The sequence below is a fragment of the Aquarana catesbeiana genome, linkage group LG03, assembly GCF_042186555.1.
Source record: "Aquarana catesbeiana isolate 2022-GZ linkage group LG03, ASM4218655v1, whole genome shotgun sequence".
NCBI lineage: Eukaryota > Metazoa > Chordata > Amphibia > Anura > Ranidae > Aquarana > Aquarana catesbeiana.
This window is the reverse complement of record NC_133326.1, coordinates 322,442,820-322,470,657: the sequence shown is the minus strand read 5'-3', so window position 1 is coordinate 322,470,657 and position 27,838 is coordinate 322,442,820. Positions and strand designations below refer to the sequence as shown.

The following is a 27,838-nucleotide window of genomic DNA, read 5'->3' as shown; positions in this document are numbered from 1 at the left end:
TAGGCAACACTGATGGGCACTGATAGGCAACACTGATGGGCACTGAAAGGCAGCACTGGCACAGGCACTGATAGGCAGCACTGCTGGGCACTGATAGGTGGCACTCCTGGGCACTGATGGATGGGCACTGATAAATGGCATTGATAGGCATCACTGATGGCACTGGCAGGCATTGGGGATGGGCACTGATTGGCAGCTGCCTGGGCACCGATTGGCGTTTTCCTGGTGGTCTAGGGTGGCATCCCTGGTGGTCCAGTGTTGGCATCCGAGGGGGGGCTGCGCTAATAAACAATCAGCACAGCCCCCCCCTGTCAGGAGAGCAGCCCATCGGCTCTCCTCTACTCGTGTCTGTCAGACGCGAGTGAGGAAAAGTGGATCAGCAGCTCTTCCTATTTACATCGTGATCAGCCGTGATTGGACACGGCTGATCACGTGGTAAAGAACTTCTGTCAGAGGCTCTTTACTGAGATTGGTGTAGCGGTGTGTCAGACGCATGGGGCGCACGAGAGCGGTCGTTCTGGGAGGCCGTCATATGACGTCCGCCCGGAACGAGAGCTGCGCCGCTCAGCCGTCATTCGACAGCCGGCGGGCGGAAAGCGGTTAAATTTAAAGGTGCTGCTTGCCTCAGTAAGACAGATTGTGTGTTGTTATCATTTGTGTTAGGCCGGCTATACACGGTGCTTAACCACGGGTTGCAGGAAAGAAATTCACACGATTCCTCCATCAACACACACAGTGCTGACGGGGGAATCCCTCCTGCCAAGACATTGGGGGTTATTTACTAAAGGATAATCCACTTTGCACTTCAAGTGCACTTGGAAGTGCAGTCGCTGTAGATCCGAGGGGGACATGCAAGGAAAGTAAAAAAAACAGCATTTTAACTTGTACATGATTGGATAATAAAATCAGCAGAGCTTCCCCTCATTTCAGATCTACCCCTCAGATTTAGAGCGACTGCACTTCCAAGTGCACTTTCAGTGCAAAGTGGAGTTGCCTTTCATAAATAACCCCCATTGTCTTCTCCTGGTGAGGGAAGCCTTCCCTGCCAAGAGAAGGCAGTGATTATTACTAGTAGCTATAGCAGCCGCTTGCGATAATCACAAGGAAATCCGGCAGGTTGGTTGTACCCAAGTTGATCGATCAATCAACTTGGTACATCCAGCCTGCCCATTAAGTCTGGGTTCACACTATTGCTAATTGGCAATTTGCAATAGCAGGAGATTTTGACGGGCTCTCTATGGAGTCGGTTCACATATCTCCGGTGCAAATTTGCACAGGAGCCTTATGCATCTTTTGGTCCGTTTCAGGTCCGAATTCAGCCAAAAATTCAGGCTGAAATCGGACCTGAAGCAGTGAACGAGGATGCACCGGACCCCTGCAAAGATAGTGTGAACCCAGCCTAGCGGTTCAAATCTCGGCCGGTTCCTGCTGCTGGCCTTAGGGCCAGTTCACAACACATGCAGCCCAATGCGTGTTTTTTTTCTGCATCAAAAAGGCATGGAAAGTAGGTTATATAGTTACCAATGGCATAGTTCACACCAGTGCAGTCAGTTCCAGGGCTCTCCAGTTCCAGAAAAAAAAGTAGAGCATGTTGCATTTTTTCCTGCACTGGACTGTACTGAAATGCAATAAAACAAAACAGGAAAAAAGAAGAAAAAAAAAAAGCATCTGGAATGCATCTGGAAATGCATCAAAAACGCACCGGAACTTGCCAAAAACATGTTAAAAGCGCACATGCAGAAACACATCCGGAAAGAATCTGAAGCTCGTTTTTGTGGTGTGAATCAGCCCTTAGTGGTTGTACACCATACAATCTGATTGTACAATCTCTGTACATATAATATGAGGACAAACCTAAACAATCCATTCCATCAAAGTGGACCTTCAGTCCCAGTTTACATAGGTGCGATGCGGGAACACCGCAAATCCACTGCGGGTTCCCGCATTACACCTGACTCGCAAGGCAGTTCACACTGCCCTATGAAAACTGCTGGGAGTGTCAATACAATGTTAATGACACCCCTATTTCAGTTCGCATATCGCAGTGCAGGAACGATCCGATTCTGGTGCGGACCAAAAAAGGGTCCTGTGCGAGTTTGGTCCGAATGTGATGCAAATTCAGCCATACTATCTGTATGGCTGAAACCGCATCGCACAAACATTGCATGTGATTTGCACTGCAGTGTGGTGCGAATCACATGCGATCTTGCATAGCGCACCAGTGTAAACCCAGCCTCACTCCCAACCCTTTGCCCCTCCACAATCTATAAAACCCACATTTTATTTATTTATTTTTTGTTTACATATCTTTTCTTTTCTTTTTCTTTTTTTACAAACTTTTATGAAGAGTAGTTTATATAACAACATGAGAAGTAACAAGCATAGTACATCCAGGAAATAGCATATAATCGGTGCATCACATATTTTTTTGTATAATTAAGTTTTATTGATTTTCAAACAGTAGAAAAGGAACAAACCAGTTAAAGCATTTGTTACCCCAACACTTTATATTCCTGATATGTGCCTGTTGTACCATGTATTTGTATGAGAAAGTATCATGTTCTCTTTGTATTGCTTCCTTTATGTGAAATCCCTGGTGTTCCTGTCAGTATGCTTGCTTTCCTATGAAAAACTGACCACACTAAGCAGGAGAGCACACCATGGTCAGTTTTCTAGCTATGCTGGGAACTCTGTGTGCTCTCCTCCAATGATCAGACTTGTCCTGACACCCCCCCCCCCCCTGCACAGCCATTCACTGAGAAGCTCAGTGTGCTGCTGCTTCTCCTCCCCCAGCAACAAAACAGAGGGAATGTGATCACTTATAAAAAAAAAAGGGAAAAGGTATTTATAATTTTTTTTATATCTATATACAAATGTTTTGCATTTCATTCTATTGTAAAATTAATGGATTGTTTTACAAGGTGATCACTTACAGTCACTTTAAGTACAATTTCAAGTGTTCTCTGGGAACATACAATGTACAGCATGACATGTACATAACGAGTAGACAAAGCTTAGTAAACAAAGTGCTTCTGAAACGACATCCTATTCCAAAGTACATATGAATATAGTGAAGAGAAAAGATGGTAGCTCATTACCTGGAATACCCCAGAGAACTAAAAGAAAAGTGAGGATTTAGGCTGGGTTCACACTGCTGCGGTGGCAGACATCGTATGTGATTCGCAGCGCACTGCTGTTCACATTACATGCGATGTCTGTGCTGTGCGATATCAGCCATACAGATAGTATGGCTGATATCGCACCGCATTCGGTCCAAACTCGCACAGGACCCTTTTTTTTGTTCGGACCAGAATCGGATCGCATGGGTGTTCACACCTATGCGATCCGAAAATGTCCGAATTGTCAGTTCGCAGTGCGATATGCGGGCTGAACTGGGGGTGTCATTAACATTGTATGACACTCCCCAGCAGTTCGCATATGGCAGTGTGAACTGCCGTGCGAGTTGTTGCGATGCGGGAACCCGCAGTAAATTCGCTGCGTTCCCGCACCGCAGCAGTGTGAACCCAGCCTAAAAGGGATGGAAGAAAAAGAGTAAGAAGAAGGCATTACCTACTATCACCCGGTTATTGTAAATTCTAAAAAGTGGGGGTAAATTATGATGCAAATCTGGTTCAAAACATACAAATAGGTTACCATGAGGTTTAAAAGAGGATATACTCAATCATCTGGTATCTCTGACGCATAGTACATCCACCCCACCCAAAAGTTTCTAAATGTTTCTTGTTGATTCTCAGCAGTGTACACCATAACATAATAATATGGGGGCACAGTATAATGTTTGGAGGGCCATGGTCCCCTCTGCCCCCCCTAGTGACACCACTGCATAATATATATTATTTTGTTATATCTCAAAGATATATATTCAAGTATATAGCTAAAAAATATTTAAAAAAAAGGGAGAAAATAATAAAATAAGGCACAAATTAGGTATAGGTATCACATGTAAAAAAGAGAAAGGTAACTGCAATGACTCAACAATAAGGTACTGCATATAGAAAAAAATAACGATTACATCATTAAAATGTTCAAATTCAAGATTATGAGGATGTCTCTATAAGAACCAAGGGTCCGATTTAGAATCAAATAGCCATTTACAGCTATGTAGAGTCATTTTTTTTTCCTTTAACATAATATCATCTAATCTTGCTATAATTTGTGAGAATGGAATGGTCGTTGATTTCCAATGTAGGGCAATGGTCCAGTGGGTGACTACACAAATAGTATGTATTAAATTTACCAAAAATAAGGGCAAGTCAGGTAGTACCGGGATAGGGTTGTTCAGCGCCCAGGGCAAGGATCAAGAATTGTGCCCCCTCCCTCACTATTAATACATGCCATAGAATGGATTTTTAATTCATCTGTTTGCCAACCACGGTGTTAATAAAAGTAAATGCCTCTTGGCATGTAGGAGCTACTTTTTCACATTCCCAAAATATGTGTAAAAATGTACCTTTTTCTTAACACTGTCTCCCAGCAGCCCTTTAAGTGGGCTTTAATACCAGGAGGCGGCACAGCTTCTCTATCATATGATTGCTGTGGTTGGGTCTTACAAAATTGGAGCCCGTCCCGCTCACTCTCAATCAGAAGCCATGGCTGACCGCTGTCAGAGACAGCTTGTTCAGCATGTTCTCAGCACAGAACCTCAGCTCGCTGTGGACCCATACATATAGCGGCTGGGCACTAAATCCCAAATTTCCTGCCTATCCCAACACAGAGATGAAACAAATACTACTACATAAGTTGTACCTTTTTTTTTTTATCTGCAGTTTTCTTTTCTCTATATTCTTCCAAAGTACATAATTGCTAAAGTTAGTCTGAGTTGTCAGAAAACAGGGGCGGAGAGCTGAAGTTAAGGCCCATACACGATACGAAAATCGGAAATAAAATTTTGTCCGACTAACGATCTGCCGATTTTCGGATCGTTAGTATGGTGCTTTAGACAGCTGATTCTGGTTTTTCGTCAGACAGAAGCTGGATGTGCAGACTATAAAATTTTTGTCGTACGTGAACTCAACGTCGGATTTTCGTTTAATTAGTACAGTTTTCATCCAAAATAAAATCGTAAGAGCAAGACTACGCATGCTCAGAAAAGAAAAGATACATACAAAACTAATCAACACATTACGTCACTTCTGAAGTTGTAGTCTTTCGTACGAGAATTTTCGTATTGTGAGTAACCTCTTCACTTTCGGCATGAGACTAGCATGCATCAAACAAACGGACGACCAGTCGTCCGAAAATCTGTTCGTGTGTACGAGGCTTTACACTCTGCAGAGCTCTGACAGCTGATTTGGCACACCCCCCCTTTACTCAGCACACAGGAACAGAGCTGAGGCTGTCAATCAGCTGGAGATCCCTCCGCTGTCACCTTTTTTTCTCTTGGCATCAGGAAAACTTGTCAGAAGGGACTCATACTGATAGCAGAGGAACAAGGCAGCAGACAGAAATCACGCTTTGTGATCTTTATTGAGAGAAGCACACATAATAGAGGGCTATGCATTGTTCATCTTTCACATTTGAGGTTTACAACCACTTTAATCTCTGTATTAGATTAATTCCTATGATTTAGTAGCCAAAATGCAGTATATTTTATAGCAGTATAGCAGAGGAACAAGGCAGCAGACAGAAATCACGCTTTGTGATCTTTATTGAGACAAGCACACATAATAGAGGGCTATGCATTGTTCATCTTTCACATTTGAGGTTTACAACCACTTTAATCTCTGTATTAGATTAATTCCTATGATTTAGTAGCCAAAATGCAGTATATTTTCTCATTGATGTATTAAAAAAAAAAAAACAATGGCACATTTTGGCCATGATCATAGTAATTATTCTATTACAAAAATGATGGGAAATTTTTTTTTTTTGCATTAATGTGTGTGACATTCATCCAACGAATAGAAATAGATGCCCTAATGTTGGCTGATTTCTGCATAACAAGAAAGTATAAAGGTGTGAACAATCCAGTCTGAGCTTGTGTGGTCATTGTTTTCCTGTACACAGCTACACTGAGTTATTTGAATGGTATGGAGATTTGACTCCATGTGTAGGACACCTGATATCTTCTTTAACTGCATCCTTTTACATAATCTATGCCTTGGACCTCTTCTTCTAGACAGACCAATAATCCTGCACTGCACACACAATAGGACTGTTATACACAAGGCGATTCCTGCAGCTGTTGCCCTAATTAGCTGAGTAATATAACCGAATGACCCCCTTCCCAATGGATAGCTCATCCATCTGCAGCCCATACATTTGCCAACTGCAGTCTAGAGATAAAAGACTTGAAAGCTGGAGCGGAGCAGTAGAAATATATGATTGTTGCCTATAGCACCTAATCAATTATTTTATTCTATAACCTCCATTTTTAAAATGAAGGCGTAATGTAATTTTCATCAGTTACATTCCACATGGACATACTTAAAGCAAGGATGATAGGACGCTCACATCTGTCCAGTATAATAGAAACACAAAATGACTCAATCAGTAAATGTAAATTTCTATAGAGGTGTTGTCTTGCAATATTTGTATAGTAACTGATCTTGAAAAGCCTTGGCTATCTCAAATTGACTTGATCAAATGACAAGCAATGTAGTGCAGGAAGCCAGCTTGTACACAAGGCATTCAGCCAGTATGGATCTGTGTGACACATTCCAACATTTTGTCTTATCTCCTGATATATTTAATTGATTTACTAATTTGTCCTGTGTGTTTTTGTGCTTTGTGGTTTCAACGGTAACAAAGAGATGTTTTAACAGGAAAGCTTCCCAGAAAAAAAATGGAGGAAGCCATACTAATTGCCTGCAATTCATACTGACCCTCTGTCTTTCAACCTTTGAATGCCTAAAGGCCTGTACACACGAACAGAAAATCGTACAAAAAAAAAATACCGCTTTCGAATTGATCGTACGATAATCTGATCGTTAGTACACAGCCTTTGAGAGCCGATCACGAAAGTTCAACTGATACCGTGCTTCCCCGAAAGTAAGACCTACCCTGAAAATAAGACCTACTGTGATTTTTGGGGAGGGCTGCAATATAAGCCTTACCCCAAAAATAAGCCCTAGATTAAAGTGTTTGTAAACTGCTAGAATCCACTCTGACAGTATTATATAATGTAAAAGGTGTGTGTTTCTGTAATATAATTGAATCAAATACCTTCTTATAGCTGATCTCCGGCTGCTCTTCTCCCAGCTGTCAACGGGGGGGTTTCTGCATGCGCAGTGCCCGCTCGGCTGTGAGGCCACAAGCTGTCACAGACGGGTGCCCACACTTACGATGCCAGCGCCGGGGAGACAGGAGGGAGAGAGCTGAGGGTTCAAGCGGCCCCATTGCTGGATTGTGGGACAGGTTAGTGTGTGTTTATTAAAAGTGAGCAGATACACTTTTTGCAGCTGGTGACTTTTAATAAATACACAAAACGGATTGGGATCCCTGGATTGCATACAACTCTCAAGTGAACATAGATAGGACTTTGCTTTCAGTTTGACTGTACCTGGAGACTTGACAATATTGTGACCTGGCTGGACCACGTGAGAGAGCCCCCCCCAGTCTCACCCCCCTCTTCTTCCCAACCCCCCCCTTCTCTTTTGTTCTCAGGCAGCTCTTTTCTGCTGCTCCTCGCATACGCTATTCTCCTCATCTACTCTTCCCCGTTTGTCCTCTTTTTTTTCTTTCCCTTGCGAACAACCCCCCCCTTTTTTTCCCCTTTTACTATACCACATATTAAAGCAGATCTTCACTGCATCTGAGCACCACAAGCCAAAAACACTATTTAATTAATATTTAATATAATATAATTAATTATAATATAACAGCAATTTCCCTCATCCATCCAGGTCTCCATGCTTTATTTTACTGAGAAGTCACTTTGAGAAACACCCCCCTAGCATTTTTGTCCATTGCCATCTTGAGTAAGGGCAAATGATTCATGTAGCATTTACTTCCTGGAATCCATCTGCCTTTAGCTCAGGCATGCATGTAGGAGTGTGTGCTTAGCTGAGAAATCCCCTTCTCTCCCCTTCTGAAGACTCCTGGGATGTATAACATCATTTGCCTAGGTAAGAAACCAGGAAGCAACTGAAGAAAAGTAAAAAAAGAAAACAAGTAAATATGATATACTTTCCTATCTATTTACTAAAGGTACTTTCACACTGGGGCAATGCCGGTGTTAGCAGTAAAACACCGTTGGTTTTAACGGCGCTTTACCACTGTTTTAGCGGCGCTTTTTGGCCGTTAGCGGGGCGCTTTTAACCCCTTGGATGGTAGACGCGCTGAGGTCATCACAGTATATCCCGTACCTCGTCCTGAACGGGTGTCCATTAGCTGGCCGGCTGCAGTGTTTTTATATGCTTTTATCTCTGGTTCACATGTAAGTGCAATCTTTATTTACATTAAATCTTGGTCTTAACGATTTCACACTATGGAGAGGCGTTGTTTTATATTTCTGGGTCCTGCCTATTGAATGTCGGGTTGGATTGAGCTGCCTTGTTTTGAGTCCTGGTCCTTCATTGAAAGCCATGGTGTGATGGTTCCTGTATTGACCATCAGGTTGCTGTACAAGCTTACTAAAGCTTGCCATCTGGTAAGCGCATAATACACACGGTGGTGGATCCCCTCACATGCTGGTGTTTTGTGATTGAATTATTTTTATCTGCACATCTTTGGTCGGACTCCTTTCCCTCTTCTATCTGGACTGAATATCCATTTACTCACATTTTTTCACTATTTGGACATATTTTTACCCCCTTTTTTTTTTTTCTGTGACCTTAATTGTGTTTCATATATGCTATTTCCGAGTCCTTCAGGGCTTTTTTGTTTACATATATATCACTCTATATGCTTGTTCACTAATTTTTAGCGCTGCTCACGTTTTATAATATTTACCGCTTTTAACCCCTGCTTGTGGCCGAAGAAAGGGTTAAAAGTGCCCGTGTTGCAGCGCTGCCAAATCGCTTTACATTCATTTCAATGGGCAGGGCGTTTTGTGAGCAGTGTATACACCACTCCCGCACCACCCCAAAGATGCTGCTTGCAGGACTTTTTTTCCAGCCCTGCAAGCGCAACGCTCCAGTGTGAAAGCACTCGGGCTTTCACACTGGGGAGGTCATGAGAGGCGCTTTACAGGTGCTATTTTTACCGCTAAAACGCCTGAAAAGCGCCCCGGTGTGCAGGGGGTCTAATGGTAGCAGCATGAGGATTCAAAATAATCTGTTGATTGGGAGAGTGAGCCTGGTACACACTATGGGGGTTATTTACGAAAGCCAACTCCACTTTGCACTACAAGTGCAAACTACAAGTGCAAAGTGCACTTGAAATTGCACTGCAAGTGCACTTGGAAGTGCAGTCGCTGTAAATCTGAGGGGTAGATCTGAAATGAGGGGAAACTGCTGATTTTATCATCTAATCATGTGCAAGCTAAAATGCTGTTTTTTATTTTCCTTGCATGTCCCCCTCGGATTTACAGCGACTGCACTTCTCAGTGCACTTTCAAGCGCACTTGCAGTGCACTTTTAGTGCAAAGTGAATTTGCCTTTAGTAAATAACCCCCTATGAGTTTTTTTTTTTTTTCTTATAACCCAGCAGGTTAAACAGAAAAAATTGTCAGCTCCGGTCAGAGCAGCTGTACTAACTATGCAAAGTAAGTGCAGTGATCTCCCCCGCTGAGCTGTTGTGTTCTGACAGGATGACAGCCCCCCCACCAGAACACTCCAATCAGCGCTCTCCACCATTGGCTGAGAGCGCTGATCGGGAGTCAATCGGCTTCTGGCTTTTTAACCCGTCCGATGTCTCCCGACATTCAGCCTGTTTGTACCAGGCTTTAGAGTGTTGGCTATCAATGGCAAAGATCCTCCTTTATTGACCATTGCACTTCATTATTCTCTTTGGTTCTTATCTCCATGTGCATTCATTGGTAGCAATTTTGATCTATCCTCGATATATGCAACTGTGACACTGTAGTTCCTGATTGGATGTGCCTTTCTTTACTAGACTGTTTGTACCGTTTTACTGTGCTTTTATTATTACAGGTACTTATATAGCGCTGTCCATTTATGCAGCTCCTCATATATATATTGTACATTCACATCAGTCCCTAATTTAAAGGAGCTTACAATCTAAGGTCCTTGACTCACATTCATACATGAACACACTAGGGCCAATTTAGATACAATTAACCTACCAGCATGTCTTTGGAGTGTGGGAGGAAACCCATGTAGACACAGAGAGAACATGCAAACTCCAGGCAGGTAGTGTCGTAGTTAGGATTCGAACCTGCGACCCTAGTGCTGCTGTTTGTTTGTCTTAATTTTAAAAATTAAAAAAAAAAAAAAAAAACTCTTTGTAAAACAAACAGGAGACTTCCCTTGGCATCAGCCAGAGGGGTCTGTGGATTTGGAGTACACGTCGTCTGATTCCTGTGGTTACCGAGCGTACAATAGCTGAACGCAGCTTGGACAACACAAAGCAGTAGGTTGTAGCAGAGCTGAGCAGGGAGGGGTAGGAACTGGAATGCTATAAAACATGTTTGTATTTATAATGAAGGGAGGAGGCCATGTATGGGGTGGGGTAATATACACACCTTGATTAGCCAATTTCTTTCAAACACAATCCAGCCACCTGCTTCCACGGAGCTGAGTGTTCCAGTTATGACAACTTAGAGAACCAGTCACAATTAGGCTTGATTGTTGTCTGCATCCCCTCTCTATTTGTCCTGGTCACTTTCATTATGATATTAAAAGTGAAAGAAAATCCCAATTTTGTTTCCCCAGAAAAAGAATAGTGGGGAATGGCTATGAGAGAGGAAGGGAGTGGAAATCTCCCCAGTGGGACACATATCACAGGGGTAACAACCCTCCATAATGGCGGCCACACACACTTCAATTGATTAAATCAGAATAATTAATAGAACATAACTTCCCTTCCGATCAATTTAGACTCAATTTTGATCGGATTTAAAAAATCTAAGTCGATCAGCCAGAACGGTATATTTTTGATCGGTTTGCATTGATCAACAGCACTGAGATACGTTGTTCATGCCAACTGTGGCTCCCTAAGCACAGAAAGGAAGCCACTACTGTATGTCACCATGTGTTTATATAAAAAAAAACAGTAGGCAAAAAGGGTGTGCTGTGTAAAGATTGAAGAACACAAACGTTTTGCTTTCACCTAGTTTTCTCATGTTTTATTATTTGTGGCAGTAAATGGCTAGCATATGGATCTAAACAGAGTCAGAGGTGGGGGTTCAATGGATCTAAATAGAGTCGGAGGTGGGGTTTAATGGATCTGAACAGTGTAAAAGGTGGGGGTTCAGTGGATCTAAACCGAATCGAAGGTGGGGGTTCAATTAATCAAGACAGAGACAGAGGTGGGGGTTCAATGGATCTAAACAGAGTCGGAGGTGGGGTTCAATGGATCTAAACAGAGTTGGAGGTGGGGTTCAATGGATCTGAACAGTGTAAAAGGTGGGGGTACAGTGGATCTAAACTGAATCAAAGATGGGGGTTCAATGAATCAAGACAGAGTCAGAGGTGGGGGTTCAATGAATTAAGACAGAGACAGAGGTGGGGGTTCAATGGATCTAAACAGAGTCGGAGGTGGGGTACAATGGATCTAAACAGAGTTGGAGGTGGGCTTCAATGGATCTAAACAGAGTCGGGGGTGGGGTTCAATGGATCTGAACAGTGTAAAAGGTGGGGGTTCAATGAATCAAGACAGAGACAGAGGTGGGGGTTCAATGGATCTAAACAAAGTCGGAGGTGGGGTTCAATGGATCTAAACAGAGTTGGAGGTGGGGTTCAATGGATCTAAACAGAGTTGGAGGTGGGGTTCAATGGATCTGAACAGTGTAAAAGGTGGGGGTACAGTGGATCTAAACTGAATCAAAGGTGGGGGTTCAATTAATCAAGACAGAGTCAGAGGTGGGGGTTCAATTAATTAAGACAGAGACAGAGGTGGGGGTTCAATGGATCTGAACAGAGTCGGAGGTGGGGTTCAATGGATCTAAACAGAGTCGGAGGTGGGCTTCAATGGATCTAAACAGAGTCGGGGGTGGGGTTCAATGGATCGGAACAGTGTAAAAGGTGGGGGTTCAGTGGATCTAAACCGAATCGAAGGTGGGGGTTCAATGAATCAAGACAGAGTCAGAGGTGGGGGTTCAGTGGATCTAAACCAAGTCAAAGGTGGGGGTTCATTAGATGTAACCCGAGTTAGAGATGAGGGTTCAGTGGTTCCAAACAGTCGGAGGTTGGGGTTCAGTGGATCTAAATAAAGTCGAAGGTTGGGGTTCAGTGGATCTAAATAAAGTCGAAGGTTGGGGTTCAGTGGATCTAAATAAAGTCGAAGGTTGGGGTTCAGTGGATCTAAATAAAGTTGAAGGTTGGGGTTCAGTGAATCTAAATAGAGTTCAAGTTTGGGGTTCAATGGATCTAAACAGAGCCGAAGGTGGGGCTGCAATGGATCTAAACAGCATCAGGGGAGGGGATTCAATGGATTGAAACAGAATCAGTGGTGGGGTTGTCTCAAAACAAAGGAATACCCAACACAAAGCTGATATGAGCTGTTCTGTAACAATGAGGTTTTGTTTTTCAACAAGTCATCCTGAGAGACAACTGAAATAATAGACATTCTCTTATATGTACACTGGAGGATGTGCGTACAATTGAGCAGCTCATACAAGTGTTGTATAAACACATCAGCACTTTTGCACCCTTACACAATGCAATGTTCAGTTCTGTGTTTAGTGCGCCTCTTGCTTGGCTGCACTTGTTCGGGATTTGGTGGGGTGGATTTAACATGCCTTTTGTTAGAAAGAATTCTGTAAAAGAAACACATTCTGTATATAGCGACTTTTTAAATTCAGATTGTTTTTTTTTTTTTTCACCATTTGAAATACCTGGAGTACAGTAGTGACATAACTAACTATACACCGAATGACCATGTTCTTTTAGGACGCTAAGTTGAACCTTTCCCCAATAGTATTAAGCCTTAAATGTGAGGAAATTAAGTCACAATTTTACTGTACTTCTGTTAGGACAGAGGAATGATTCTGGCGCAAGCAATAAACCACCAACGACAAATGGCCGCCTGTCTGGCCCTGTTGAATCGCTCCCTCACTAGCTGAGGCAGCGAGATGTCGCTCTTATCACTAGCATTAGAGATTCAGCAGAATTCACGGCCAGCAAGGGAGCAATTCCATAGAGGTAGGTGGAAGGCACTCTGCAGCTAGCAGTTAGACGCTAGTAGCAGAGTTGCCTGTCTGACATCAGCCCTACTCTCAGCATGTTCCTTGGCAGCACATGATAGGGCTGGGGAAAAAATAGATTCCAATCTTGAATCGAGTTGAGAGGTCAAATCGATTCAAAATTTAAGCAAATTGATTTTTTTAGATTTTTTTTTTCACCGCGCCGGTCCTGAAGAGCTGCGGGTAGGAGTTTTTAGGCGAAGCCGCGGCCTCGCCTAAAAACTCCTGCCCGCAGCTCTTCAGGACCGGCGCGGTATCCTAAAAAAAGAAAAAAAACTCAATTCGAATCGTGAATCGAGTTTTTTTTAAGGAAATCGCAGATTTTTTTTTTCTGTTAAAAATCTCCTAGCCCTAGCACATGTGCATTTAAGCAGAGCCTGATTGGCTCAGAGTGCTACCTCTCCATCTCCAAGTCTGAATACTGCTGCAAAAGGGATTACAAGAGAATGATATAAGGGCTTATTAAAGCAGAACTAAACCCATCAATTTAACAGTTTCAGAAAACCGTTACATTCCTGGCATGTGTTCAGAATGTAACTGTCATATTGATTGTGCTCTCAACCAAACTGTCAAACCATGAAATCACTGGTGTCATAACTGATCACATGTGCAGCATCATGGCAGTTGAAGATGGCAGCTTCCCTGGCTGAAATTGATAGGAAGGTTTAGTTTCACTTTAAAGGTTAACTCCACTTTCGTGGGAAAAAAGATAGGAAAGAAAAAATAATATAGCGTATACAATTGCGACACAAGTCATGTTGTAATTAAATGTTATTAAAAATGAATGGGTTGCACTAATACCAATACTAGTATCGGTATCGGTGCCGATTCTGAGCATTTGCACGCGTACTTGCTCCGATGCCTAATCCGATACCTGGGCAGTCAGGGAATGATCGGTGTGGCAGTGGGGGCCGTTGCAAGCACTGATATCCCTGTATAGATTTCAATAAAGCAGCTGACAGCCGATTCTCCTCCTCTCCCTCTCGCGGCTTTCAGCTGCTTTATGGAAATTTAAATAGGGAGATCGGTGCTTGTAATGGCCCCCACTGCGGCACCGATCACCCCCGACTGTCCCCTCTGTCCTCCTCCGTGGTCCTAAGGTCCCCGGCCATGTGCTTCCCCTCCATGTCCTCCTCCGCTCCCCCTCCGTGTTCTCCTGCGCTCCTTCTCCACACCCCCTCCTTGTCCTCCTGCGCTCCTTCTCTGCTCCCCCATCATGTCCTCCAGTCCTTCTCCGCTCCCCCTCCGTGTCCCCCTCCGTTTCCTCTTCCGGTCCCCCCTGTCCCAGATCTGCCAGGATGGAGAGCGGAGGAAGGAGTCGGTAAATCTGTCATTTGCTGGCTCCATCCTTTTCCGAATGCACTGACTCTGTCCATTCATAACTGAGCATCGTAAACTGTTTACAATGCTTCAGTTTATGAATGGAGAGGAGCCTCTGTCTCCTCCCCATTCATCTTTAGTGCAGCTGAGGCTGCAGAGAAAGGGACTGGGGAATCTGTGTCCTTAGTCCCTTTCTCTGTCTCAAAGGGGAGATGTCAGGGGTCTGTTTAGACTCCTGATATCTCACCAAAGCCCCCCCCCAACAGGGTTGAAAAAAAAAAGAAAAAAAAAAGGAAAATTGTAATAAATAAACATTTAAAAGTAAAATTGTAAAAATAATACATAAACAAAAAAACACTGACACTGCCCACTCCAAGCATTGTAAAAAATAACAAAAAAATATATAAATTGTAAAAAATAAAATTGTAAAAAAAAAAATATATATACCAATGACACAGTCCACTCCTCATCAGTGCCACCTATCTGTGCCCGTCAGTGCTACTGTCACATGACATTAAAAATAAAAAAGAATCGGTATCAGCTAGTACTTGAAAAAAAAAAGTATCGGTACTTGTACTCTGTCTTAAAAAAGTGGCATTGGTGCAACCCTAAAAATGACCTTTCCTATTCAATCTACAGCCGCTGTAATTTTCTGTAAATGCAATGCAATATGACTACCTGGAGGTGTTCTGTACACAAAATGTGTACAGAACATCCCACAGAAACATCATTTCCTGCTTGTGTGATTGGCTCACCGATTTTCCCAGAAGTCTGCCCTAAGATGCAAGTCAGATTTTGGGCATCCCCTGCAACAAAAATGTCATTTTTGCTGAGATACTTCCAATAGGAGCACGTCTAAAGGGATGCAGGCCCAGCAGCTTTCTTCATTAGTGCCCTGCAGGTGCACAGCTAATTGATAATTATGAAACCACTTCCATTAGACCCCCCGCACATGGGCACAGAGGAACAAAAGGGATTTCTTCAGAATTACAAAAGGCAGGAATCTGCAATAACATTTTTTAAAATCCGTGCAATGTATATAGATCACCCAGAATGTTTTTTTTTCAATAGAACTGGAGTTATCCTTTAATAAATTTACATTAATATGTTCTTGCTCTTTTAAAATAAAATACATAACTGAATTTCATTGTTTTCCGTAGTGTATGTGAGTGTTCGATTCACAATAAAAACAATAGAATTGTTTGTAAATTTCCAACTTTCCCATTTAAAGGGGTAATTCCAAAAACAAGAATTTATAATAATGCAGTTTACCAGTTCTTATACGTAGAGGCTGGATTCGTTTTTTTGTAGGCTCTTTTCCTTTATTTTCACCAGGTGATCCAGCCCGTGAGCCTGTTATTTTTTTAACTTCCTTTAACAGACCAAGCTGTCTGGACAAAGTAGCAGTTATACCGTGTACACACAGGCGGACTTTTCGGCATCAAATGTCCGACGGTCTTTCCGACGGACTTTCGATGGACTTTTGACGGACTTCCGACGAACTTTCGAACGACCGGACTTGCCTACACACGATCACACCAAAGTCCGACGGATTCGTACGTGATGAAGTACGACCGGACTAACATAAGGAAGTTGATAGCCAGTAGCCAATAACTGCCCTAGCATTGGTTTTCGTCCGTCGGACTAGCATACAGACAAGCAGATTTTCCGACCAGACTCGAGTCCGTCCTAAAGATTTGAAACATGTTCCAAATCTAAATTTCATCTGATTTTCGACCGAAAAAGTCAGCTGCAGGTCCGATGAAGACACTTTCGTACTTCTGTGACCCAGAGTCAGTTTATATTGGGTTATTGTCTGCTATCAGCTAACGGAGCAGAACTGCTCCAGGCTCTGGAAGGATCCAAACAGTATTGTTAGGATCAACTCAGCTGCCTAATTGATAGCTGGCCCCGCCCCAGCTCGGCACTCCACTGACAGTCACAGCTCTCTGCTCAGAGCTGACAGAGAGCTGAGCGATCAGCAGTCATGTGCTCGCTCAGTTCTAGGTCTTAGAGCTGGACGTGGAACAGCCACAGCATGAAGGTGAGTATAGAGTTTTATTTTTTCATAAACCCATTCTTCTCATTTAATTAGTGTGTGTGAAACCTTTATCCCAAAAGGAAAAAAAAAAACTTGATGTAACTCAGGGGTCTCCAAACTTTTCCTCGCAAAGGGCCAGTTTACTGCGGTTCAGGCTTCAGGCTTCGGGGGGGGGCTGTGTCCAGTGGGAGTAGAGCAGGGATCCTCAAACTACGGCCCTCCAGCTGTTGCAGAACTACGTGTCTAGGCATGATGGGAATTGTAGTTCCTGAACAACTGGAGGGCCGTAGTTTGAAGACCCCTGGAGTAGAGAATGCCCTGGCACCAGTGCCCCATCATCAGTTTTAATAGGATAAATAATGCCCCATTGTTGATAACAATGAGAAGATTAGTACTCCATTGATGTTGTCAGTAGGAGGAATGGTGCTTCATCGTTCGTGTCAATTAATGGAATAGTGGCCCAAGGGCCAGATAAAGGCAAGCAAAGGGCCACCGTTTGGAGACCACTGACACCAAAGGTGTCTCTCTTGGTCCTTCATCCAGAGTGGAGATACCTTAAGACAGGAGGTGTTACTGGCCAGATCACCAGTTGAACATAACGGAAAAAAAACAAAAAACAAATGCAGCCACCTTATTAAAGGATTGGTAAGCCTGGTAATTGGCATTACTAACACCACTTTAATTGTATTTCTTACACCAGTATCTCTATGTTATCTATTGCCCCATATTTAACAGACACAAGTGCATATCACATTTTTTCTTATTGCCACTACAAAAGTCCAGCCATCAATAAGCATTTTCAATGCATCTTCTTTATTTGTATCTGCAGGGAGCAGTGCTGCCCCTCCACCACCACCACCACCACAGAGGCTGAAGGACTGAGAGCAGGGATTGAGCTGCTTTGAATTGTGTTGAATGTTATGGGTCATGGGTAGCTTTTCCATACATTCTGCAAACAAAGCCTTCCAGGATTGAGCCACACATAGCCAACACTTCACAGAGATATACACTGTATTGTTGCAGCACATTAGTGTCTTTTTGTACGTAGCAGCTCACTTTGCATTAAATTCTGGAAGTGGGTGGCAATTTACATTATAACAAGTTGGAACACAGGCTGTACGGAATTTGAATAGGCATTGCAAATGCTCCCAGATTTCAGAACAGATATCTGTATTGTTGGTGATGTTATATGTCTTAAAGGTTATATCCAAGAATAAAACAAAAAAAAAGTGACATTATGAATAAAGATAGTGATAAATCTGTGTTTTAAAGAGGAAGAAATTTTTTTTGTTGTTGAAAATGGACCTGCTGTTGTAGCAGCACGCGAGACGGGGGGGCGCTTTTAATTATTTTTTTTATTGTTTATCTTACTTTTATTTTTCTATTTTGATACTTTCTTTTTTGTTTTTTTAACACTTTTATTCCTATTACAAGGAATGTAAACATCCCTTGTAATAGGAATAGTGCGTGACAGGTCCTCTTTACAGCGAGATCTGGGGTCTATAAGTCCCCACATCTCGCCTCTAGGCTGGGAAGCATGAAAAAAACAAAACGATCCTGGCAGAGGCCGGACGTGACGTCATAACATCGCACCCGCCCTGTGAAAGATCATAGAGACGTCCAGGGGCCACCTGGCCCGCCAGATTCTCTATGGTCAACTTCCGGCATGGACCGATTCCTTCTCCTTCTCGCTGATCGTACAGGCGAGCTGAAAAAGCACCAGAGGGCGGGGTGTCGTCCCCTCCCGCTGCCTGTAAGAGCGATCAAGCGGCTGATTGGCCGCTATGATTGTTCTTACTGTGCAGGGAATCGCTGGCTGTAAAAGTAGTGTAGCTGCAGGCATCATTCAGATTTTCCCACTCAGTCCACGACGTCATATGACGTCATTGGGTGGGAAGTGGTTAAAATGGAAATGCAAGGCAAAACATTTACGTATAAATACAGTATAAAATGTTTTTTTTTTTTTTCTGACTGAGCACATGACCTTGGTTCTCAGCTGCATAAGGGGCTTAGAGAGGTAGGGGTGGAGACTACAGGGGGCGTGCCAGCAGGAAGCAGCAATACACTGATCTTGCCAATGAAGAGCTGTGCAAGGGGGTGTGTCAGCGTCAGCCCTGGTCATTGGAGGACAGGCAGGCTGTGCTCCCAGCAGAGCCAGAAAACTGACCCCACTGAGATGGATGTACTCTCATGCCTAACGTGGTCAGTTTGAAATAGAAAAGCAGGGGAATTAGCAGGATTACCAGGTATTTCACCAAAAAAAGAAATGCAAAGAGAACAGGATTCTTTTTTTTTTTTTTGGTACAATAATTTTTATTGTTGCACGTGTAAATAACAAGACAGCTGATCCCCCACGCAGAGGGTGCACAGGATTCTTTTTTAACCCAAGTACATGGTACAACAGACACATATCAGGAATATGAAATGTTGGGGCAGCATACACTTTAATGCTGAAAAAACACAAAGGATAAAATCATGACAGCAAGTTTCACAAAACGTTGTTTCTCCAGTTTTGCTTCTAAACTCCACCAGTCTCCCAAACTCTTCTCCTCTTGGTGCCATAGTAAGTTACCAAACCTGCAATAAAACTTAGGCCCCATGCAAAGTGGACGTTTGGCCCCCAATGCATGAGGCTCTGGTAGGGCTGGGGAAAAAATAGATTTGAATCTTGAATCGAGTTGAGAGGTCAAATCGATTCAAAATTTAAGCAAATCGATTTCTTTAGATTTTTATTTTTTTTTTTCACCAGGAACGGCGCTGAGGAGCTGCGGGCAGGAGTTTTTAGGTTAGTCCGCGAGGCCGGATGCCGCAGGCTAGGCCTCACCTAAAAACTCCTGCCCGCAGCTCCTCAGAACCGGCGTGATGTATAAAAAAAAAAAAAAGATTCGAATCGTGAATCAAGGTTTTTTTTTTTTAAAAATCGCAGATTTTTTTTTTAAATCGCCCAGCTCTAGGCTCTGGCATTTAGCTGCAAGTGGAGGGCAGAAGTGCACTGTCCAGCCTTATTGTCAGCAACCTGTCAAACTCTATGGGAGGCTGGACAGTGCATCTATTGGTATGAATGTTTATGCAACCAGGGGCGAATGCCTGGAACACAAGCAGTCTTCCTTCTGGGCATTCATCTCTGAGTACATACTGCACTAAACATTCGTACCACTAGTCGCACCGTCCAGCTGCAGCAGCTGTCCGTCTCTCATAGAGTTTGACAGGCTACCAGCAGCGGGGCTGGATGGTGTACCTGTGTCCTCCCTATGCAGTTAAATGCTGAAGTCCCATGCATTGCAGCTAAACACTGCATGGAGCCTTCTATTCATCCAGTGTAAAGCAAGCTTCATCCAGCCACAGGCCTTAGTTCCAGTTGTGGTTAGGGCTACACAGGTGTTTTGCAATGTGAATCTACAAATTCCTGCTGCTGAGTTTGACATCTGCAAGTGGAAAGGTGCGGCATACACGGCCGTCAGCAACTACAGCTTTTTGTGCCTATTCTCAAAGCCAGCAGTCACCTGCGATGATTGCAGCTGGACACACGCAAAGCGTAACCATGGCAGGTATTCGCTGGCAGTGTGAACGGTCACAAATAGCCACAGCAGCTGACATTACGGTGTACAGACTCAGCAGCCACAGTTAGCCGCTCATTAGGAATCAGGATTCCAGCCGCTGGGATTCACACTGTGGTAAAGTGCATGTGCGAATGTAGCCTTGTGTCATATTAGCCTTGATACTATCTAGGAAGTGTGTTGGTTAGCCTGTTAGCTGTCATTCACATTGGCATGGACAAACCAGCAATTATATGTGTTAATGGGACATTTCTAAATGCAAATAAATAAATAAATATTCTAAGGCCTTGTTTAGACTTGCGGTTAGAAAAGTGCATGGTTGAGCCATGTTTTTGCCAACTGTCCCCCCCCGCCCTTAACCTGCAGCAGGCAGGGATGTTTACATGCTGCGGCTGTGATGCTTTGGGCCCGTGGCAAATTTGACCCATCTTGTAGCAATCGGCAGGCGGCAAGCCCACCAAGTGCTACACATTCAAGTATGTTTGTTACAGCGCATCTGTTGGCAAAAATGAGATTGAAACAGGCGGTAAGGAGGTGTTGCATCATTCCTCACTGCCCGCCAGTAGCCTCTGGAGCACGATCCGAGCACGAACTAGGCTTCAGAGGCAAGGGATTCTGAGCTAGCAAAGGAATGATTTCATAGGGATAACAGGCAGCCTCTTAGCAATCCTGCCCTGCGACCCATCGACTTCGTCACAATCACTAGTGGTCGCCTGTCTGACATCAGCCCTAGGAGTTTGCTTGTAAGCAGATTTTGACGAATATATTTTAAGACGTATTTATGTAGTAAAACCATGGCTTTTTGGGAAAAAATAGATTATAAAAAAAAAAAAACTGTCCTAAAATGTGTGTGTGTGAGAGAATTCTACTAGTCATAAATATTAAAAGTGGATCTTCACTGCATATGAACACCACAAACCAAAAACACTGTTTAATTAATTTTAATATTAAAAGCAAACTCCCCTATCTATCCATGCCTCCATGCTTTATTTTGTTGAGAAATCACTGTGAAAAACAACCCCCTAGCATTTCTGGTCATGGCCATCTTGAGTAAGGGCAGATGATTCATGTAGCATTTACTTTCTGGAATCCAGCTTCCCTTAGCTCAAGCATGCTGAAGGAGAGTGAGCTTAGCTGAGAAAACCCCACCTCTTCTCCTCCCCTCCTCAAGACTCCTGGGATGTCTGACATAATTTGCCTAGGAAAGAAACCAGGAAGTAACTGAAGAAAATGTACAAAAAAAAAGTTAAAACAATTTAATATGATATACTTTCTTATCTATTTACTAATGCTAGCAGCATGAGGATTAAAAATAATCAGTGTTGATTGGAAGAGTGAACATACAGTTGTTTTAATCTACTTGATACCGCTTTGAATTCACAGTCATAGATATGTCAGGATGGTTTATTAAGGCTCTGTGACAATACTTGGCCATTGTTGTCTTTTATAAAGAAAACCTATACTGGTAAAATACATAGGCCTCTGATGCTGAAATCTGCCATGCTGATCCAAAGGCTTCACAATGTTACAAGTCAATGATCCAGAACAAGTCTGCAACTCTGACTTTACTTGCAGCATGCTTGTTCCAGGTCACTCATCATGTATTGAGGTCAGAGATAGCCAGGCAACTAGGAAAGTTTTGCATTTGCAACTGTTGTATTTCTTTCAGGGCAGGTTTCCTTCCTATGGCTATACTAACTATATAAATCATAAAAATTGCAAAAGGGATTCACAGACATGTTAGGAATGTTTATTGTTTCACTGTATATGGCAGAACAACTTGCAATTCTTCTGGGATGTTTGTTATGTGCACTTTTTTTTTTTACTACTTATGGTAATTTATTGCTATAATTTTCTCTTTCAGGTGGGTATGATGACCTGGTAACTACTCCAGTGAATGGAGATTTTCATCAGGTGAGTGTAAAATATGGGGCACGGGTAAAACACAAACCATTGTATACCTTTCTCATAGAAAGGTATACCAAGAGCTGCCAAGAGATAATGTAGAACGTAGAAGGTTTGACCTGGTATTAGCCTTTTGCAGTCTCTGTATAGCAAAGCTGGAGTGTGAGAGTTAGAAGCAGGACAAGGAGCCAATCAGTTTTTATGCTGACAGCAGAGTGACAGAGAAATTAGCTTATTGCTGTGCTATTTTTCCTTTCACTGTCCAGTCACAGAATGGGGGCAGATACAGAATGACCTGGGCTCAGAGGAAGTGGGTTGAATGACGCTGGAGATTAGACTGAGGATATCAAGTAGTAGGAACAAATACTGCAGGGGAAATCTCTGGATTGAAACTGAAAATTGCAACAAAAGCTGATTTATTGTTTTATCTTTTTAAAGGCTATTCATTTTTATCTTGTTATATTTGGCTGGAATTTTGATTCATTTCTTTCCAATAGACCCTCAAGCAGGCCCAGATTTGTAGAAAGGTCACATGCGCCTAGTTTTAGCACAGAGGTCTCCAAACATTTTAAACAAAGGGCCAGTTTACTGTCCTTCAGAATTTAAGAAGGCAGGATGTTGGTATCAGTGGGAGGAATAGTACCTCATTGTTGGTATCAGTGGGAGGAATAGTACCTCATTGTTGGTATCAGTGGGAGGAATAGTACCTCATTGTTGGTATCAGTGGGAGAAATAGTACCTCATTGTTGGTGTCATTGGGAGGAATAGTACCTTATTGTTGGTATCAGTGGGAGGAATAGTACCTCATTGTTGGTGTCATTGGGAGGAATAGTACATCATTGTTGGTGTCAGTGGGAGGAATAGTACCTCATTGTTGGTATCAGTGGGAGGAATAGTACCTCATTGTTGGTGTCAGTGGGAGGAAAAGTACCCCATTATTGATAGTGAAAGGAAAATTACCCCACTGTTGGTGTCAGTGGGAGGATTAGTACCCCATCATTGGTGTCAGTGGGAAAAATAGTGCCCTATTATTGATAGTGGAAGGAATAGTACACCATCATTGGTGTCAGTGGGAGAAAATAGTGCCTCATCATAGGTGTCAGTGGGAAGAAAAGTGCCTCATTATTGATATCAGTAGGAAGAATAGTACCCCATCATTGGTGTCAGTAGAAAGAATAGTGCCCCATAGTTGGTGTCAGTAGGAGGAGTAGTGCCTTGTATCAGTAAGAGGAACAGTGCCCCAAGAGCCTGATAAAGGCAAGCGCAGGGCTGCAGTTCTGGAGACCACTGGTTTAGGATATCAATGTAATGGTGATGAGGCAAGCTGTTACTTGTTTCTTTTTTCTAACATAACATCTTTTCTATGCAATCATGCAGCTTGGAAACAATAGTTAATTAACATTTCATTAGAAGGAGAATACACTATTTGTTATGAGCTCCCTGCCGTTGTATGGCTGCAAAGTAAAACAGGCCTACGGGGGTAGTTCTCTGGATCTCAGCACTGCATACGATAAATATGTGGAAGAAATAACACGACATGCTGTACCTGTTCTAGGATTCTTCAACATACAATGATGGATATGCAGCTATAGCACAGGCTGACCGCCTCACTCAGGAGCCAGAAAGTCTCCGCAAATGGAGAGAAGAGCAGAAAGAGCGATTGGAGGAGCTGGGTAAGATTTGTAATGGTTTCACTTCATGGTGGTGCTTATTTAAAAATATGGAGCAAATTAAAACACCAAATGTCAGATGAAGTCTGCTTTCCCTGGGCAACAACTTGTGTCTTCTCTTTCTCTAGTTCAGGGGTCTCCAAACTTTCTAAACAAAGGATAACCGAATATAGGGTGCCGGAAACTTGAAGCATCCATGTTAGATCTTTTTTTGCTACAAAGTGTTGACAGATAAAAACAGCTTACATGTTTCGGCCAGTTGTCTAAAGCAAGTAAAGAGGCTTTGAGTTGCCAGCACCCTATATTCTTTTGCATTTGACATGAATGACTAAGGGGACACTTGGAGCCTGAGCAACAACATTTGCAGACTCCTGACTTGGATTTACTGGAACTCTGATGTGAACGCTGCTTTTTTGCTTTTTTAAATGCACATAAACAAAGCGTACGTTTACTGTACTTCGGGCTTTAGGGGGTCTGATTGTGGCCAGTGGGAGTAGAAAATTACCTGAAGGGGAATAAACAATGCCACTGGTGGTCAATGTAGGTGAAAAAAACTACATAGCGCCTTTGGCCATTAAGAGGAGGAATGCTGCCGCATCATTGGTGTCAGTGGGAGGAATACCACCACATTATTGGTGTCAGTAGGAGGAATACTGCCACATTACTGGTGTCAGTAGGAGGAATGGTGCCCCATCATTGGTGTCAGTGGGAGGAATGGTGCCCTATCATTGGTGTCAGCGGGAGAAATGGTGCCCCATCATTGGTGTCAGTGGGGGGAATGGTGCCCCATCATTGGTATCTGTGGGAGGAATAGTGCCCCATCATTGGTGTTAGTGGGAGGAATGGTGCCCCATCATTGGTGTCAGTGGGAGGAATAGTGCTCCATCATTGGTGTCAGTGGGAGGAATAGTGCTCCATCATTGGTGTCAGTGGGAGGATTAGTGCTCCATCATTGGTGTCAGTGGGAGGAATAGTGCTCCATCATTGGTGTCAGTGGGAGGAATAGTGCTCCATCACTGGTGTCAGTGGGAGGATTAGTGCTCCATCATTGGTGTCAGTGGGAGGAATAGTGCTCCATCATTGGTGTCAGTGGGAGGATTAGTGCTCCATCATTGGTGTCAGTGGGAGGAATAGTGTCCCATCATTGGTGTCAGTGGGAGGAATAGTGCCCAATCATTGGTGTCAGTGGGAGGAATAGTGCCCAATCATTGGTGTCAGTGGGAGGAATAGTGCCCCACCCATCATTGGAGCACAGGTGTGTCAGGAGGAGGCTGTCTCTCTGGAGCTGCTGCAGATCCGTGTGAGAGGGGACTGGTGAGGAAATCTATCCCAGCTCTCCTGGCCCCTTTCTGGGGAAGCCATGGAGGCCAGCAGGGCCTCTCCTGCTGGAAGCTCACAGCCATCTCCTGGGCCGTCGGGTGACATGCCTGCCCCTGTACAAGCTGATCTCTCTACCCCTGGTGGGGATGAAGGTTCCGAAGCCATTCGGGAGCGAGTGGTGGCCGGGATTAAGGTCCTAAATAGGGAGAGGGATAAGCTTTACAAGCTACGAGCAGAGCTGAAGCGTCTGCGAAGGCAGCGTGAGGGCTTACACAGCCAGAAGCGTGGATCCATGGATCCGGAGATCCAGTTGGCCAAAGTCCGTGTGGACCATCAGGAGACCATTGTGGCCATGATGGAAGGCAGAGATGGGCCATTTAAGGAGAAGTTTGGAAATGACAGGAGGTTTGGAAGGATGACAAAGATGGAGGTGGAGGAGGAGACCCCCAGTTCTGACCCCCTGCCCCCTCAGGGAGAGGTAAGCAGCCCCATGCCTTCCCAGGACTCAGGAGGCATGCTCAGGGCCATCCAGGTAATGGAGTCTCCTATGCGGAGGAATCAGTTAATGTTTAATGAGGAGGACATTACGGATGATGTACCTGATAAGGTAAAGACTGCCAAGTCCCATGTTGTGGATAAGACTGTTTTTGTGCCTTTCAACACCGACAATGTGCCTAATGACAATCAGGCTGCTGATCCTGTGTGCAGCAATGTTGTGCCTGCTGATGCTGCAATGCAGCAAGAGTTACTTTTAAAAAATGTCATTTCTGTAGAAGAACCACAGGTGTCAGCAGAGCCCATTAACCCCCCTTTAGCTGAGTCCAAAGCTGTTTGCCCCACAGCTGCTGAGGACTCTACAGCACAGCTTCAGGAGACAGCTGGTATTGCAGCAGAAACTGTGATTATTCCTGATGGGAATGTGAATGTTTGTGTGACTGATAACAATCACCCCAGTATCAGTGTGATGGACAATCGTCCTGCTATGGATTCTTTCAGTTCAGTTCAGAGAGTTGATAATGATGTACAGACTAATGTGACTTCAGTGTGGGGCCTTGGCCCTGATAAACCTACCTTTGCTCAGGTGGTACGCTCTGCTCCTGGTAGCTCTGCTCCCAAGCGGGGTTTTCCCCTACAGGCTACCACTTTGAGCACCCCAGGATCTGGTCTTGGGTCTCTGGCTTCTGCTGGGGGTCCCAGACGTAATGTTGTTATTCTGAAATGGGAAGGTGGTGCGATCCCTCCAGCACGGCGTGCAGTGGTGGATTTGATTTTGGAGATGGGTTTTGGGGCAAATGATCTGTATGCCTTTATACATGTAGCTGGGAGCCGGGATTATACAGTTAGCTTCACCAGGCCAGAGGGTCTTGACCTGTTCTGGGAGAGATATGAGGCTCGGTGCAGGTCAAGACCTGAATGGGAAGGTCTGGCCCCAGTTGCAGTTTCTCAGAGGTCTACAGTAAAAAAAATCACAATTATCCTCACTAATGAGAGTGTCCCTGCCCGGGATCTAGAGGTTTGGTTAAGGAACTATGGGGAGGTTTTGACCAAGCCCAATAAAATCCTTGATGAGCGTAACATCTGGACTGGGGGTTGGTCAGTTACAGTCAGGTTGGCCAGGGATGGGAATGTTGTCCGTCACCTGCCCTCCTCAGCTTTTATAGGGAGGGATAGGATGACTGTTTTTTACCCTGGTCAGCCGAAGCTGTGTCACCGCTGTGGAGAAAAGGGGCATTTGAGTTCCTCCTGTTCAGCCTTGATATGTTCAGTGTGTCGGGGTCAGGGTCATATGGCTAAGGACTGCACCGAAATGATCAGGTGCAACCTGTGCCTGCGCCTTGGCCACCCCTACAGCAGATGTCCTGAAGCCTGGCACAATATGGAGAAGGAGGTAATTGATGACATGTCAAGGTTGGACAGGATGGAGGGTGAGGCCCCTGGTGTACCATCCTCCTCTGCGGTGACCGACTCCCCTGGTCCTGCTCAGGATCCCTCTCCAGTTCCTGTGGCCACCCCTCATGTGTCTGTAAGTATTCCTTCTGTATCTGTATCTGTCTCCCCCCAGCCTACTGTACCCTCTCCTCATGTGTCAGAACCTTCCAAGTCTGTGCCCCCCGAGTCAGTTCCCCCCCAGGAGTCTACCCCTCCTAAGTCTGACTCAAGGGGAGCCCCCCCCCCACCAGGAGTGGTAACATGTACTAAAAAGGTTGCTTCTTCCTCTGTAAAGAAGTCTTCTGTAAAGACTTCACAGAAAAAAGTAAGAGATGAGGGCATCTCTGAAGCTGACCTGCAGTACCTGGAGGAGAGAAGGAAGGTTGGGAAGCGGAAGAAGCAGGTGGTGAGGACAGAACAGGCTCCAGTGCCTGTCTCCAACCGGTATAGGTCCTCTAATTGGGATATCTCTTCATCTGGAGCTTCTTCGGAGCGAAGTTCTGATTCCGAAATGGAGTTTGAGGCGGCCTCAAGAAAGAGAGAGGCTTCTGGTGATGAGCAGCAGAGGGGAGCTAAGAAGCAATCCACCCAATAACCCAAATGGCGGTTCCCCCTCCGTTAAAAGTGGTGACAATAAATGTCGCTAGCATTAAGTCAGTAAGAGCTCGTTCTATGGCCTTCTTTTTGTTCAGCCAATTAGATGCTGAAATTTTATTTTTGCAAGAGACTAGGCTCACCTCCTTGGCAGATATTCATATGGCCAAGAGAGAGTGGAGGTATGGTCCATCTTACTGGTCTCTTGCGGCCGAGCCTTACGGCGGTGTGGCGG

The 27,838-nt window shown here is 44.0% G+C and overlaps 1 protein-coding gene across 2 annotated transcripts in view; it reads left to right on the top strand.

The window, feature by feature from the left end:
- The window catches only part of CLTB (clathrin light chain B), a 54,589-nt gene that overhangs the window by 1,269 nt on the left and 25,482 nt on the right, over positions 1-27,838 (top strand). For both annotated transcript variants that reach the window (XM_073620452.1, XM_073620453.1), the window contains exons 2-3: positions 22,050-22,099; positions 23,646-23,763. In XM_073620452.1, coding sequence (XP_073476553.1) covers positions 22,050-22,099; positions 23,646-23,763 — 168 coding nt within the window. The remainder of the gene's footprint in view (positions 1-22,049; positions 22,100-23,645; positions 23,764-27,838) is intronic.